Source organism: Centruroides sculpturatus, unplaced genomic scaffold (genome assembly GCF_000671375.1).
Source record: "Centruroides sculpturatus isolate CEXI.00-Female unplaced genomic scaffold, Cexi_2.0 scaffold175, whole genome shotgun sequence".
In the NCBI taxonomy this organism is placed as follows: Eukaryota; Metazoa; Arthropoda; class Arachnida; order Scorpiones; family Buthidae; genus Centruroides; species Centruroides sculpturatus.
In genome coordinates this window covers 482183-498469 of record NW_019384486.1, presented here as the reverse complement: position 1 = coordinate 498469, position 16287 = coordinate 482183, and the positions used below count along the sequence as shown (strand labels likewise).

Below are 16287 nucleotides of genomic sequence, written 5' to 3'. Positions count from 1 at the left end.
TGCCTTAATGTATTGTGTACAGCAATTTGTCACATTTCACTGATAAGAGTGATTAGTCATTTGTTATCTACTACTTTGCTACTTCATTCTCTGGTTCTTAATATATATATAGCTTTTGATTGTGGGAACACTTAAAAAATTATGGTTTATTGAGGATATGTTGAATAAGCATATGAAAAGTTTTCCTAAACCAAACTAAACTTTTTGTGTATATCATTCCCGTTTGCACATAGTGTAGCAATTTTCAGGTCTTTTTCCCCTTTTTGTTGTAATAGAAACTGAGTAAAAAATAATTTTTAGTCTTCAATTTTTCTTCACTTTATGAACACTTTTAAAAAATTTTTTAAACTATGGTATCATTTTACATCTGAAAAAAATTTTAAAATTTTTAGTGAATTCCAAATCAAAAAGAAATTTAAATACATCTTTCTCATCTGAAAATTTGACAATACTCTGTCCATTTTTATTTTTCTGCAAATGTTTCCAAAAGCTGATTAAAAAAATGTTTAAGATTTGAACAATAGTTAAAATTTGAATTTTCTTTTTTAATAATCATTAATTTTGCATAAATCTTGTACAAATAAAGTTTTGTTGCTTGCAATGCCAAAAATGCCATAGTGGTTTCGGTACAAAAATTTTTTATGAACATGTTTTCTGCATGTTACCATACCAGATTTGGTGTCATTTGAACTGTTAAATATCTCTGTAGACAGAGTTGAATAGAGATACAGTAGAGCCTCGATTATCCGACTCAATTGGGGACTGGGGTTGGTCGGATAATTGAAAAGTCGGATAACCGAAAAGTATGAAAAAATCCNTATATCTAGTAAAGATTACTTATATATTTAAACACTGAAATTAAGAAATTAGTGTGATATTAATTTATATAAAGTATTTATCAAAATACTTTTTTAAAGATTATAAAATTCAATTTTGGTTTAAATTACAAAAAAGGTAAAAAAAAGTTTTTTCAAGTATTAATTATCTTGTCAGGTTTGCATTAATTCTTAGCATTATCTGAAGTGATGCTTTCTAAGTCTACTGAAATGCCAAACAAGACCAAATACCATAGACATGTTTTCACATGCCAACCAATTTTTGTTTAAAATAATCTTCAAGCAACTGGTTAAATAATCAAAAATAATGCTCACCAATGCCAAAATTATGGTATATATGGATGAAAACATTAGTTCACAGTAAAATTTTTGAATTTTGCTGGATTTTGGTGTTGGTGAGTGTTATTTCAGTTTTTGCTTAATTGAATTTATTTCTGTTAGTGTTTTTTGTCTTCTTGTCTATAGATCTTTTCAAATTTAACAGAAACAACTCAAGTCAAGATGCTAAATGGTCAAAGAAATTAATAGGTTGTCAATAATTAGTTTGCTAATGGATAAACAAAGCGTTTCTCAAGAAACAGTATAAACTGGAAGTGATGGTAATTATTTGGCTACATTTTACATCATTTGCTTAGCTACAATACATACATTGTCAGGCTATATCAAACAATATTTAATCTGTTACATAATTTATGTTGGTGTTCCAGAGGTTTGCAAAACAGGAATGTTTTTGATTATTTATTTACTAATATCAATGCCATATTAAATCCTTGTTTAAATTTAATTATGATTCATACTTCATACATAAAAGTCAATTGTGTGTTTATATATATATATAAACACAATTGACTTTTATACTGTGTAATGAATGCATTTTGTAAATGTGCAGATTCTTTGTTATACAAAAATTCATTTTGAGAATGCAACTATAGTGGATTAAAAAATGCATTTTTTCTACATAAAAATTCATTGTGTATGACTTTGTAATATGGAAGCTGTACATAACTGTACATAAATTATCATTATTTAAATACTTACTTTTATATAGACAAATTTATTATACAATTATTAATTATTAAATATTATATTAAATTTTACAAATATTTATTTTAATATTGATCTTTCAAAAAGAAAATTATAAATAACTTAATAAAAATCTTATTGAAACTAAAAACAATATTTCTAAGTTTATAAATAATTTATTACAGGAAAGAGGAGGAAGTGATGTTTTTATTCATGATGGTCTTGCACTTAAATATAAATTAGATAACGAATTTGAACTTATATATGTTGTAAGTATTTTCATTTCAAATGATTCTTTTAATTTATTTAAATTACTAAAACAAGAACAAAATTTCAATAGGTAGCATATCAGAAGATTCTTCAGTTATCTTATATTGATAAGTTCTTGGATGATATTCATTTAGAATTCAGAGACAAATTCAGAAAAGAACTTGAAGAAAGTAATTTTTTTTCTAATTTTGAGTTTGGATGTGAATATAACAAAGTAAGTAATCTGATTTTTTACAATTTATTATAACTTTAGGTTAATATATTTACTTTTGATATATTTTGAATTAGATTTTAAAAGAATCTGAAGAGTATGGTCGTATTCAAGCAAATCAGCCGAAGAAAATGAGGACTTTTCAGGAATCACATAAATCTAAAAAAACAGTTGCTTCTATGATTGAAAATAAAAATGAAATTAAAGTTCCATCAAAAGGAAAAGATAGCTCTAAGAAGAAAGAAGATGGTTTGTTTGTTTGATTTTTTTTTTTATCACTAAAAGAAATATTTTATTAATTAAAAATGTTAAGCCATGCATTGTAACAGACATGACTTCATCCAAAATAAAACATAAACACCAAGAAAGTAAATGCTGTTGTGATCTAAAGTTGAGATAATGTCTCAAAAACATTTGAATAAATGGTTTGTTTTTTACTATAAATGCTGTAAGAAAAAACAACAGAGATAATATATTTTTAAAAATTGACGAAAGCCTATTAATTAATTAATTAAAGTAAAGAAGTAATAGTATATCTGTTAAATCATTTTTACAGTTTTCTTGTACAGTAATCTTTATAGACATATTTCAGGGAACTAGCAGAATGCACATTTATCATATATTAAAAAATATTAGATAAATTGTATAAATTGATAAAGGTGTTATTAAATACAGTACATCATTTAAACACTTCTTCACAGAAAGGGGTGAAAAGAATGAGCCATTATCTAAGTCTACTTTTGTCATTTTGTTTTCATTGATATGCTTTTTAACAATGCTGTTAAAAACTTGGCTTATTTTTTCAATTCAACAAAAAATCAAACATAATGTAATGAATGGCTATTCAGGTTTTGACTCAGATATTATATTTGTTTTCAATTAAATAATTAATTATTTGATATGTTTAAATGTAAAATGTTAGTTTTGTTAATGTAGTTAGAATAAATCAGTGTTGTTGAAACTATTTAAGGCATTTTTTTTTTAATGTATTTGTCTTAATGTTGAATTAATCCATTTTAATGCTAGAAGTTTTGCAAAGATCATACATATATATTTTTTATTATTATTTTTGATAGATTTCAAGTTAGGGAGATACTGCTTGACCTAATTATATTTTAATGTTTTGTTAATTAAAATTACAATTTATTAATAGTATATTAATGTGTTTATAACTATAACTAGGGTTTTTGAGTCTTGACTATTTTTAAATTCCTTGGACTCTGGATTTTCTTTTCTTTTTAAGTCTTCAAAATTTCCAGGACCACATAATTTGTCTTAAAAATACTCTTCAGCTAGATTCATCATATTTCAACATATTATCATTTTAATATATTTATGCAATTAACTAAATATAGGTTTTAAATTAAATTAAAAAGTTCTATTGTAACAGATTTTATGTTGAATTATATTGACAAAATACAAATTTAAACAAAAAATTTATGAAAATGAACATGTTTCAATTGCAAACAAGATGTTTACAGTAGACTCTTCCACATTTGATTCCTCCATATCTGTACTCTCCCTATCCAGACTGATCAAAAGCAACCAAACGTTTTGAAAATATTGTAAACTACTCTGACTCTTACCTTTTCGTACTGCAGTGTGTACATTTTTTAAATTTGTAGAATAACGCAATGCATCAACCACTTCTGACTTGACGATGAGGTATTGGTGTGATGTAGCAGCTAGTCAGCAAATTGAGAAAAACAAATAACTTTAACACAGTACTTTATAAATTATTTCTAATTGTAAAAACTAAGTATCAAAGTCAAACATCTTTATAATGTACTGTACAGTACATACAGTAGGCATATATGTTAATCTTATTTAAAAATTCTCACACTCTTATCTGTATTTTTCTAATATCAAGATAACTCCCACCCACATTAGTTTGGACAATTGTTTTATGTATAATTTTAAATTTATGTACTTCTAACAAATTAATTAATTTTATTTATAGTAAACAAAAATGAAGTTCCTTCAAAAATTGTATTACAAGATACAACTAATGAGAAATGTAATGTAGAGTTGCAAAGATCTGAAAATGAAGAAGAAAGAATTATCCAGAATAGACAGAAATTATTTGAAAGACATCAATCAAAAGGAAAAAAGCAAGATAAAGTGTAAGCAAATAATATCAAAAGACATTAGAATTAAGTTTTATTTTTATAACAGTTTAATAAATTTAAATAATAATTTGTGATTGTATATTTAGAAAGAGTCCCAAACCTGTAAAAGATAAATCAAAACAACCAAGAGTATGGGAGCTGAGTGGAGCAAAAAATATTCCCACTCTAGACTTCAGCAAGAAGGATGCAAATGAAAGTAATGGAAATATGAACAAAGATGATTTCTTATCTGATGAAACAGTAAGTATTTCAATTTACACTCTATTTTTAAAACCCTTTTTAAATAATTTAAAAATGTTACAGAGAAGCTGGGTTGGTAAAATGAAAGGCAATGTGCAGGGTATGGAATATTCTAGTGAGGAAGAAAGTGATGAAGAGGAAAAAACTGTCCAATCCAAATCATCTAAGTAAATGTTTGATTTGAATCTATTTTCATTTTATATAAAAATTTACATTATTCTTATTAAAAGAATTTAAATATTAACAGGAAAAGTAAAGCTGGTGGTGTTTTCAGCATGTTCCAGAGTCTAGTAGGATCAAAAAGCATATCTGTAGAAGACATGAAACCCATATTAGATAAACTGAAAGATCATATGATTGGTATTTTATCCATTTTATATAAAATTTATCAATTTTAAATATCACTTTACATGAAATTTATACAATTCAGCCAAAAATGTTGCCACGGATATTGCTGAGAAACTTTGTGAATCTGTATCTGCTAAATTAGAAGGAAAAGTACTTGGTACTTTCTCAGGAATAGCATCTACAGTTAGAAATACCCTAACTGAATCTCTTATTCGATTGCTTTCTCCAAAGAGGCGAATAGATGTTCTCAGAGACATTATGGAAGCTCAAACTCAGCACCGTCCATATACTATAGTCTTTTGTGGAGTTAATGGAGTAGGAAAGTCAACTAACCTTGCTAAGGTATTTGATTTTTGAAACTTTTTTTATAGGAATGGATTTTTATTTATAAAACAGTATATTTCAATAATTATCAATACTTGTTTAGTTTATAGATTTGAAATAGATGCAAACAGTTAACAATAACTTCCATTAAATTGATTGTATTAAATGACAATTCAGTCGATATATGAAATGTATTTTGCAATTTAATTATATTAGATTTAAACTTTTTACTAATACTTTACTATAATTTTTAATGTAATGCAATCATATTGGGATATACTAACTAAAGTACAATCTATTCAGTGCTGTCTAGAAAAATATTTAGCATTCTAAATGTAATCAGTTCTAGATGTGGTGACATTTTATGATATGAATACAATTTTGTTTAAAAAAATTAATACTGAAATGCACCACTATAGCAATTTTTGTAATTCAAGTAACAAAAAGATAGTTTTTATTTGCATAAACATGTGTTACACCAGGTTCTGGGTATAAAAGTGGCCATAATTGTTGAATGTCATTTTTATTAGTTACAATGATTATCATCTTGTTATAAAGTATATTTCTTGTGAATCTGTTTTATGAAAAGAGTGGCAATGCTTTGGCTGTGCTTCAAGAATTTCATTGTCATTAGAATTTACTCCAAGACATTTATTGACTGACTCCACAAGCTCTCAGGAGAAATGATTATTTGATTTGAGAAAACTGGCTATCTCTGAGTTTAACTTGATCGAGAGTACAAACCTAACACTTCATAAGCATTGAAGATGTTACTACAGCTATTGTTGTTAATGTTGCAGACTTTAATAGTGCATTGCAGTATCACAGTAGTTGGTGTATTCTTTGGTTCAGTGTGAAAGATACTAAGAAAGTTGATGCATTGTCATGTCATCCATATAGGATCAGCTACAACCAGAAGTTGTTTGACATTGATGGGGAAATTCAACTGACCTTTGTATTAACCTTTCTTGCCAGAATGGAAGGGGATGTACAGTCGACCCCCCTATAATTACGGTCCCAATAATTACGATTCCTATAAAACTGCAAAAAAAATTGTGACAGTATCCGTAAAAGACAGTAAAAAAAACCCCTATAATTACGTTAAACGTCATCGGGCAGCCGAACTACTTTCCTGCCGTCCGTAGCATCACGCTACGGAGAGATTTCTATCGTCTGGACAGTATTATATAAATTATATATAAATTAGGTACTGTACATATAATTATATATTAATTATATATAAATTAGGTACGGTATATATAATTATATATTAACTTATTGTAACTTTGTTATAATTAAATATATAATTTCCGCCATCTAGCGTGGCGTCACGCTACGGAGATTTTTACGCTAACTATCATCTGTACAGTATGTAAATTAGGTACCATAAGTCTAATACAGTACTGTAATTTTATACATTTCTTGTGAAAGAAACATTTCTTATTCAATGGCGATTTAAAATTATTTATATTAATGATGTCTCCGAAGTTCAACAAAGTTTTCGCAGAAAAATAAGTTATCAGAAATCAGCCATGGTTTGGTGTGCTGCTTCGCGACAAAAACAAGCTTTAGCAATGGGGTTGTCGAATGGTGCATACTCGGTAAGTAATCCTACAATTTTTTGTTTATAGCGTAATTTATACGGATTATTTCCAAAAAATATATACGTATTTTGGAAATGTTGAGTCTGATTAGTCTAGAATCGATTAATTTTATGGAAGAAAACCTTTCAATCAGCCGTAGTCCATAAACTTTACACGTGTCAGGCTGTGATTGGAACGACTTGTAAGAAATCGGATTCCTAAAAAATGGAACGTATCTATGATCTTATAGGGGGGTCGACTGTATTGTGGCCATGAAAGATCCTATGGAGAAACAAGGAATCATCTCATGGAACAGTTACTATACCTAACTGTTGCATTTGGACCATGGAAAACATGAGCATTTTCCAAAAGATTTCACTGAGCCATATTTATCTTTGGATCATTCTTCTTTGAAGAAGCTAGTCTTGATGGGCTTGTGACATACTCTATGACAGCCCAGAGATATCATGAGATGCTTAACACTCATAACCCAACTGCAATAGTGACATTGCCTTAAATCAACCACTTTTGTGCAGTACAGTATGCCTTAATGTATTGTGTACAGCAATTTGTCACATTTCACTGATAAGAGTGATTAGTCATTTGTTATCTACTACTTTGCTACTTCATTCTCTGGTTCTTAATATATATATAGCTTTTGATTGTGGGAACACTTAAAAAATTATGGTTTATTGAGGATATGTTGAATAAGCATATGAAAAGTTTTCCTAAACCAAACTAAACTTTTTGTGTATATCATTCCCGTTTGCACATAGTGTAGCAATTTTCAGGTCTTTTTCCCCTTTTTGTTGTAATAGAAACTGAGTAAAAAATAATTTTTAGTCTTCAATTTTTCTTCACTTTATGAACACTTTTAAAAAATTTTTTAAACTATGGTATCATTTTACATCTGAAAAAAATTTTAAAATTTTTAGTGAATTCCAAATCAAAAAGAAATTTAAATACATCTTTCTCATCTGAAAATTTGACAATACTCTGTCCATTTTTATTTTTCTGCAAATGTTTCCAAAAGCTGATTAAAAAAATGTTTAAGATTTGAACAATAGTTAAAATTTGAATTTTCTTTTTTAATAATCATTAATTTTGCATAAATCTTGTACAAATAAAGTTTTGTTGCTTGCAATGCCAAAAATGCCATAGTGGTTTCGGTACAAAAATTTTTTATGAACATGTTTTCTGCATGTTACCATACCAGATTTGGTGTCATTTGAACTGTTAAATATCTCTGTAGACAGAGTTGAATAGAGATACAGTAGAGCCTCGATTATCCGACTCAATTGGGGACTGGGGTTGGTCGGATAATTGAAAAGTCGGATAACCGAAAAGTATGAAAAAATCCATTATTAGTGTAGTATATTATTATATCCCATGCAATTAGTATATTAGTATATCGCTATTAACCTACTTTGCGTTGAATTTTCATCGATGTTAAGCCTAACAAAAATTTTTTAAAATAATAATTGTCGCTATTGTATTGTAAAAAAATTAGAAAATTAAGCCTCGTTTAAATACTGGCTCCCTTTCATGGTCAAATGAGTGTTGCCAGCTAAAACACGTAAAAATAATATTAAAATAGCCAAGACATAGCCAAATATTACAGCGCCACATCACTAGCGGACATTTGAAATTTGCCAACTGGAACGGTCGGTTAACCGAGGTGTCGGTTAATCGGGGGTCAGATAATCGAGGCTCTACTGTACTTTAATTATCACCTGGTATATATCCAATAATTTTTGAAGAAACAAATTTAACATTTTATAACAACAATATTGTTGTTATAAAATATTACATTGTTATAAAAGGATCATGAGTGAATATAGTTGAAAATATTTGATTTATGTCAATAAACTTTGATTAAAATTATTACTGTTCTACACAAATTTATTCATTGAATTCTTGATTTGTGTGAAATAGTTAAAATATCTAATCTATATTTTTTTACAGATATCAAATATTAGATTTTATGCAATCTTAGTTATCTTATTTTATCATATTAACTGAAACTTTAAAAACTCATAATACTCGTTTTGAGTTTCAAGAAAATATATTTCATCAAACATATTTTAAATTATATCACTTGTTACAATTTCCTATAGAATGTAAAAATAATTACTTTTGTTCTTGTTGATTTGGCATATTGAAGAAAATCAAAATTTTGAAAATTAGTTATATTCATTTTATTTTTTTCAACAGTGCAATTTATATAGCTATTATTCTTCTAATAGCTGATTAGTTCATTTGTTTATGCTTGTTATTGAGTCTAACCTCCAATTGTGTAAAACAAAAATTAAGTGTAAATCTAGTTTTTATTCACGGAAACTTAAATGTCATTTAATGAAAAATAAAGAAATTGCAAAAGTAAAATGGATGGTGATGCATTTGTTGGTTATCTGTAGTTATGGCAAATGTTAATAGTTGTAATGATTTTTAAAAAAGTAAATGACAAAAACAATGATTCTATAGAAGCATAAATTATTTCACAATTATGGAAGGACAATGTCACATATAATTTTAGCATTTATTTTTAAACATTTTTCAGTGAACATATATTTAAAAATTTAATTATATTCTGTTTCTACATTATTTTACATATGGATTCTTTAGATGACAGATTATAAAATTAATCTCTACATTTTTCTCTCTGATTTCAACTATTACTGTAAACTGTTGAGATAAAAGTATTAAAAATATTAATGAAAACATGAAAGCTTGTGACAAAAATCTTGTTTGTTTGAAAGTAATGTTGGTAGAACTAATTGTTTTTAGTACCTAAAAAACTGTTTCTAGTTTAATGATATATCTTTTTTTTTTATGGAATATTTTATTCAATTTTTATCATATTTCAGATAGCTTTCTGGTTGGTGGAAAATAATTTTCGTGTACTGATTGCTGCTTGTGATACATTTCGTGCAGGAGCTGTTGAGCAGCTTAGAACTCATACAAAGCACTTGAATGCTTTACATCCTCCTAATCAGAACCGTTATTCAGTGCAGTTGTATGAGAAAGGATATGGAAAAGATGCTGCAGGAATTGCTATGGAAGCCATAAATTATGGTAATAGAAAAATTTCAAATTTTCATTTACTTTGTGTAGAGATGTATGAATGATTTTTTGTTTTTTTTAGCAAAGGATATGAAAGTAGATGTTGTCCTGATTGACACAGCTGGTAGAATGCAAGATAATGAACCTTTGATGCGAGCCTTAGCTAAGGTAAATTTATTAAATACCACAATCATTGGAAAACTTTCTTAATTTTCAAATCATCTTTTTGTATTGTAGAATATTGATTGTCTAAATTAAATATTTAATTTGTTGTTAATTAAAAATTTTTCCTAGTTGATCAAAGTAAATTCTCCAGATCTGGTGCTATTTGTTGGAGAGGCACTAGTAGGGAATGAAGCTGTCGACCAACTAGTAAAGTTTAATAGAGCTCTGGCTGATCATTCCAGTCAAGAAAATCCCCATTTAATAGATGGCATTGTTCTAACAAAATTTGATACAATAGATGATAAGGTAAGCATGAAGTATAAATTTTTAATTAGCATGTTTTATAAACTCATGTAATCAATTCTCATGCAGGTTGGAGCAGCTATATCTATGACCTACATCACTGGTCAGCCCATCATATTTGTAGGAACTGGACAGACCTACACAGATCTAAAAACTCTGAATCCCAAAGCTGTAGTGCATGCCCTGATGAAATAATTTTACCAATTTGCACTTTTAAATTATTCACTTTCGGTCATTGTTACCAATCCCAAGTTTCAAAAAGACAACCACTTAATTTCACCCCGGAGTCTGTTTTACTCCATTATCATGATACTTAATGTAATCTAACATGGGTGAAGGGATTATTAGGCGGTTATAAACTACTAAAATATCCAAATTCCAATATTTTCTGGAACTGTTACAAAATGTAATAAACATTATTTCAAAAAGATGATGCCTATGTCATTCTTACCACTAGTAGATCCACATTAAACTAACAATAAAATCAGAGTGGGAAAAGTTTAAAATAAGTATGTGGAGTATGGAAAATATTTTTTCTGATTTACATATGTGTGTGCATGCAAATCTTGCTTTAATATTTCAGAAATTCATTAGTTTAATTTGTGTATATCTAAAATAAAAATACTAAGAAAGTACAATCTCATCAAAAGTTTTGTTGGAATAGGTTATAAATTGTTCATTCACAACAGTAACAAAATGTAAACAATAATTAGAAAATATAAACAGCAACTTTACAAGCATATGGTTCACAAAGGTTACTCAGGCAAGATTTGAAAGTAGTTCTATTTTTTTTTCTGCTCAATACAAAATGCAATTGTAGTCTATAATATTTAGATGTAAGAGGTTCAGATTTACATTTGTGAATAGTTTGATTTCTAATGTATTCACATTATTGAATTTATTTGGTTAAATAGTGAAATCTTCTATACAGTTTAAAAAGATAATGAATTTTAGCAACAAAATTTCTAAATTGTATTAATTAATTACTAGTTTAAATGACATTATCAAATATTTGCCAGAATTTATTATAAATGGGAACCCAGTTGGAAGGAAATCAATGAATCTATGACAACTATAGTAAATGTATCATTTCTCAGTTAGTTCATTACATTTCTAATTGCAAAGAGAACATGAAGAAAACAAAAGATAGGTGTCATTCAAAGAAAATGTGAGAATGATGGATGATCATAAAAGTTACATAAAATCTTGGAGATGAGGAAAGTGAAAGTTTAAAACGAACAGGGCAGAAAAGACAGCAATGCCTGATATTCACAGTAGAGGTGGGAGCTCAGTTCTGCTGCTGGAACTGGAACTGATCAGTGTGTGCCTAGTCCAACTGTTCTGATGGAACTGTTGGACTAGATTAGGGGTGGGCAATTATTTTTTTCAACGGGCCACATGAGAAACCCGAGCTGTGTTAGAGGACCAAACAAACAATAACCTGAACTAACTACACAGTATATTCAATATTAATTTTCTCCAACTGTAAAGAGCCATAAATTATATAATTTTGATTATAGTACTGGTAATTAAAAGACTAAGGATATTCTTTTACAATAAAGATATAAAATTGTGGAATAAGTCAAAAATACAAGTCAAACAGGAAAACAATAATTTATATCATTGTTTCATTTTTTCAACACACAACTCAGAATTACTGAATAGTTGTTTTGCAAATGTAAGCAATTAATTAACTTAATATAAAAAGCAATAAGTCCTTTAGATGTCTTTCAGTTTACTTTTTCTCATTTGGTGAGAAAAATTAAATTATTTTGGGCTTCAACAAGTGCATCAAAATTGGGTCAGAGGTGAATATGCAAAGCACAGCTGAGAGGTGCACATCAGTGATAGAGGATCTGTGGATTTGTTGAACTTCGGCACTGAGAAAGTCTGTTCACATACATGGGTGGATCTAAAGAAGACTAGAAACTTCTGCGCATGCCATCTCATGGCAAAAGTTCTCCTCTTCCAGAGAAGAATAAAATTCAAGCTGCAAGATGGACCTGAAGTTGCTCTTCCAGAAGGGCATCAGACTGCAGGTCAACAAGCTCAAGCTGAACATCTCTGGGTGCATTATTCACATTTGCATGTAAATGGGGAAGAAATCACGTGCATTTCATTGTCAAAAGTTTTAAAGTGTTGAATAGTTGAAAGTTGTAAATTCCCCATGCAGAGTGTCTTAGCACAGATGAGTACACATGGAGGTGGTCTGCGGAAGGTGCAGCTTCCTTCGTTATGGCAGGCAGGCAAGAACGCTTTCATTTAGTTGGCTCGAGAGAGGTTACAACTTTCTCATAAAAGCCTTCACCAAGCTGTATATTTTGTGCACAGAAGGTCCTTGCACTGCAATTTGATATTTAGTTGATGTGATTGCACCAATATTCATTAGTGCAATCACATCAACTAAATATCAACAGCAAAATCAGCTCTGCAGTCCAGCTAGCATATGACAGCTGTGGGATACAACCGATAATCTGTTCAGCATCAAAGGAGAAGAAGAGAGAACGAAGATTTGTGCATGGTGATTTTACAACCATTCTACATGTCTGTAATTAATTCAGTGCGCAAGTCAGTTTGAGTAAAAGACTGGAGCTAAAAATACTGTTCAGGTTTCAAATTAAAGCTCTTGTCCTGAAGGCGAATGATGCCGCAAACTAGAGATATGAGAAAGATGCAATGGTTCGGGAGCGGTGAAGGTGCAATGTGAAGTCTATGGGACAAACATGTTGGGTGTTTGCATTCTATCTAGCAGATTAAGTTTTTTTTAAAACAGAACAACCCATTACTCATTTTCCCTCCTGAATTCCTATCTTTTAAATTCTGCATTAATTAAGACTTTTTCCATTATTTTTTAACAATAAATTTAAACATTGCCATTTTTATTTTAATTATTTAAATAGTGTAAATCACTTTTGTTTTCGAACTAAACTCTTTTAATTTTCCAAATCTGTAATTAAAAGTATTATTAAAATAAACCCATGTACTTTTTGACACTAAAAAGACTAAGTTTTTTTTTCTTTTTTAAATAGAAAACGAACCTTCTGTTTTTGTTTTAAAATATTTAATATGCAATTAATTACTTTAATACAAGATATATAGGTAGTTTGCAAAATAAGATAGATTCACAATTCATCATAAGTTATAAATTTTGGTCTTTGGTCAAAACAAAATTTAATAAAAAAAAGAGTGAAAATGAAAATTTTGAGGATAACGAGCGATTANTTTAAATATCTGTTTATATTCTACCGCGCATATTTTTATTTAAATATCTGTTTATATTCTACCGTTGCTATCATTCCAAATTTGCTATTTAAGATTGGAATGTTTTTAAAAAATTTTGTATTCAAAAAAGGTTCTAATGACCTGAAGAAGACGAAAGTGTATATCGTCGAAAGCGCTCGTCAATTTAGTGACATAGGTGTCTAATTTAACGCTTATATGTTAAAAGTTTTTGTAATAAACGATTAGCGTGCTGTCCATTATCAAATTATAAACCCATGTACTTTTTGACATTAAAAAGACTAAGTTTTTTTTTCTTTTTTAAATAGAAAACGAACCTTCTGTTTTTGTTTTAAAATATTTAAACATTTTCTGTATACTTTAATACAAGATATATAATTAGTTTGCAAATTTCGAATTTGACACAATTCATCATAAGTTATAAATTTTGGTCTTTGGTCAAAACAAAATTTAATAAAAAAAAGAGTGAAAATGAAAATTTTGAGGATAACGAGCGATTACTTATTGTGTGATCGTCACAATGACGGGCTGCAATTTTTAATCATTTTAAATTTATTTAACTTAATGCGGCGAGCATATATTTTAATAGTATTTTAGTCGTATGTTGCCCCTGTACATCATACTTTGCCTTTAGATAGACGACCGGCGCGACTATTGATAACACCTTTCAAGGGAAAATTTTTAAAATGAAATAACTTCCGATGCAAACCGGAAGTCACAGTATATTGTTAATCTGTTTCCATATTTGTTCTCGAGATTAAGGACGGACGAACAACAGTGGGAATTTAGATCTACGATTTTTTCAAATTGCAGCCCAAATACACTGTTTTCACGGTTACGTCTTCCGGACGTAAAGCGATCCGGAAACGATCTTTGCAGTTCCGTTTTCGTTTGCCATCGTTGCGCCCGTGTCCGAGAACGTGTTTCCGATAGAAAGAAGGCGTCAGAAGTCGCGGTCGATGGACTCCAAACGACGTAACAGTCGATGCGGAAGATCCCAGCAATTCTTAATTGGCAGAACGGCACTCGAAAGACGGTCGAATTGCGTTTGTTCGACCTTCGCAGCTTATATACAGGAGCGACGAACAGTCCGGATCGTTACGGAAACGTCACGCGTTGCGCCATCTGTCGGTAATTATCTGGTGGATACGTTTCTATAGCAACGAAGAGGAATCGGTTCTCGAAACTTCCGGCATTTACGGGAAGGACGAGCCGTTTATTTAGAAAGAGAAAAACATTGTTTGTTGTCTCTCGTTTGATAAACTATTATTTAAATTACCGATGCACGAAATAAAGATTATGGTTGTGGTCACGGCCGGCGTGACCTTTTACAGGCCCCGGTTCAAAAATTTTGCGGGGCCAGAATACATTCAAATCCTGCACTTAAATTTCACAATAAGGAATTATTATAAGTACAATATTACTAATTTTAACGTCGAAGACGGTAGCAATGGCTGATGCATCTTTGTTTAATTAAAGTCACACAAGACATTCTCTGCAATGTCTTTTGGTTCTGTTCCAGAATTTGTAAATTTTCGTATGAAAATGATATAAGGGTAATTATAAAGTCTGTAATATCTGTAATAAAGTCTTAGAAATAATTTGATGTCAAATCAAACCAAAGTCACATAAAATTATTACCTTTTAAATTGTTCCAAACTGTTTTCAACCGGTTATTACGGTAATAAATCAAGATTAACTCTTCGAATTAACCATTGATTTTTACATCACACTATAGGAGAAACCTGATTTGCTGGCACTGCATCTGCTAATATGTGCATGTCGTCCATTTTTACATTCGAATCAATGGAAACGTTTGGCTTTGTTCGGCACCTTTAGGCAACGGGCTCCGTGCCTGAAGGTGGCCCACCCTTCAGGAGTTTAATTTTTGATTTTTTAAACTTTTCGCGGTAATATGACGTAGTGCTCCAATGCATTAAAATTAAACAAAAACATATTTACAGGATATCAATTAATTTTAATGGGAAGTTTGAAAACCAGATGTTTCAAACTTTTTTCCAGGATTGCATATATAAAAGCATTTTAACTTGAATTTAACAAAAAGTTTACAAGTTTAACATGCATAAATCATTTAAAAAACGCGGATAAACGAGAACGTATACAGCGAAGTTCACCAGAATTGTGCACTAAGTGATAGCTGCGAGGAAGAGGTAGTCAACCTTCTACCGTGTTAACGCTCTGAACACACATGAAATTTCCCTAAAATTAGCAGAGTTTTCTCTTAATAGCGTTGCTCCACATATCAAAAAAACTATAGGTATTTCGACAATCCAGAGAAAAACAGATTTTCACGTTAGGACGTAGGCGCTAGGGCACAGCTGTGGTTTTCTGTGTTAGCACTGTTTGTTAGGACTAAGACAGTTTGAGTTAAAGCCACAGTTTAGCAAAAGCATCGTGTGATAACAATTGTATATTTATGTAATAAACGGTCATATCTGTATTATGTATATCCAGCAGGTTTATGCCTTTTAAGTGTCATGGCGGAAGCTTCAAAGATGGCGGCCCGGTTCGGGATCTGGTAGTCATATGTC

General features: G+C 29.7%; 1 protein-coding gene across 1 annotated transcript in view; it reads left to right on the top strand.

The window, feature by feature from the left end:
* LOC111621585 (signal recognition particle receptor subunit alpha-like) overlaps positions 1-10928 on the top strand; it is a 30075-nt gene extending 19147 nt beyond the window's left edge. The window contains exons 10-21 of the mRNA XM_023363766.1: positions 1988-2128; positions 2200-2343; positions 2418-2589; positions 4301-4463; positions 4556-4709; positions 4773-4876; positions 4957-5069; positions 5140-5399; positions 9832-10039; positions 10110-10195; positions 10322-10498; positions 10565-10928. Coding sequence (XP_023219534.1) covers positions 1988-2128; positions 2200-2343; positions 2418-2589; positions 4301-4463; positions 4556-4709; positions 4773-4876; positions 4957-5069; positions 5140-5399; positions 9832-10039; positions 10110-10195; positions 10322-10498; positions 10565-10690 — 1848 coding nt within the window. The 3' untranslated portion in view covers positions 10691-10928. The remainder of the gene's footprint in view (positions 1-1987; positions 2129-2199; positions 2344-2417; positions 2590-4300; positions 4464-4555; positions 4710-4772; positions 4877-4956; positions 5070-5139; positions 5400-9831; positions 10040-10109; positions 10196-10321; positions 10499-10564) is intronic.
* Positions 10929-16287: the final 5359 nt, after the last annotated feature.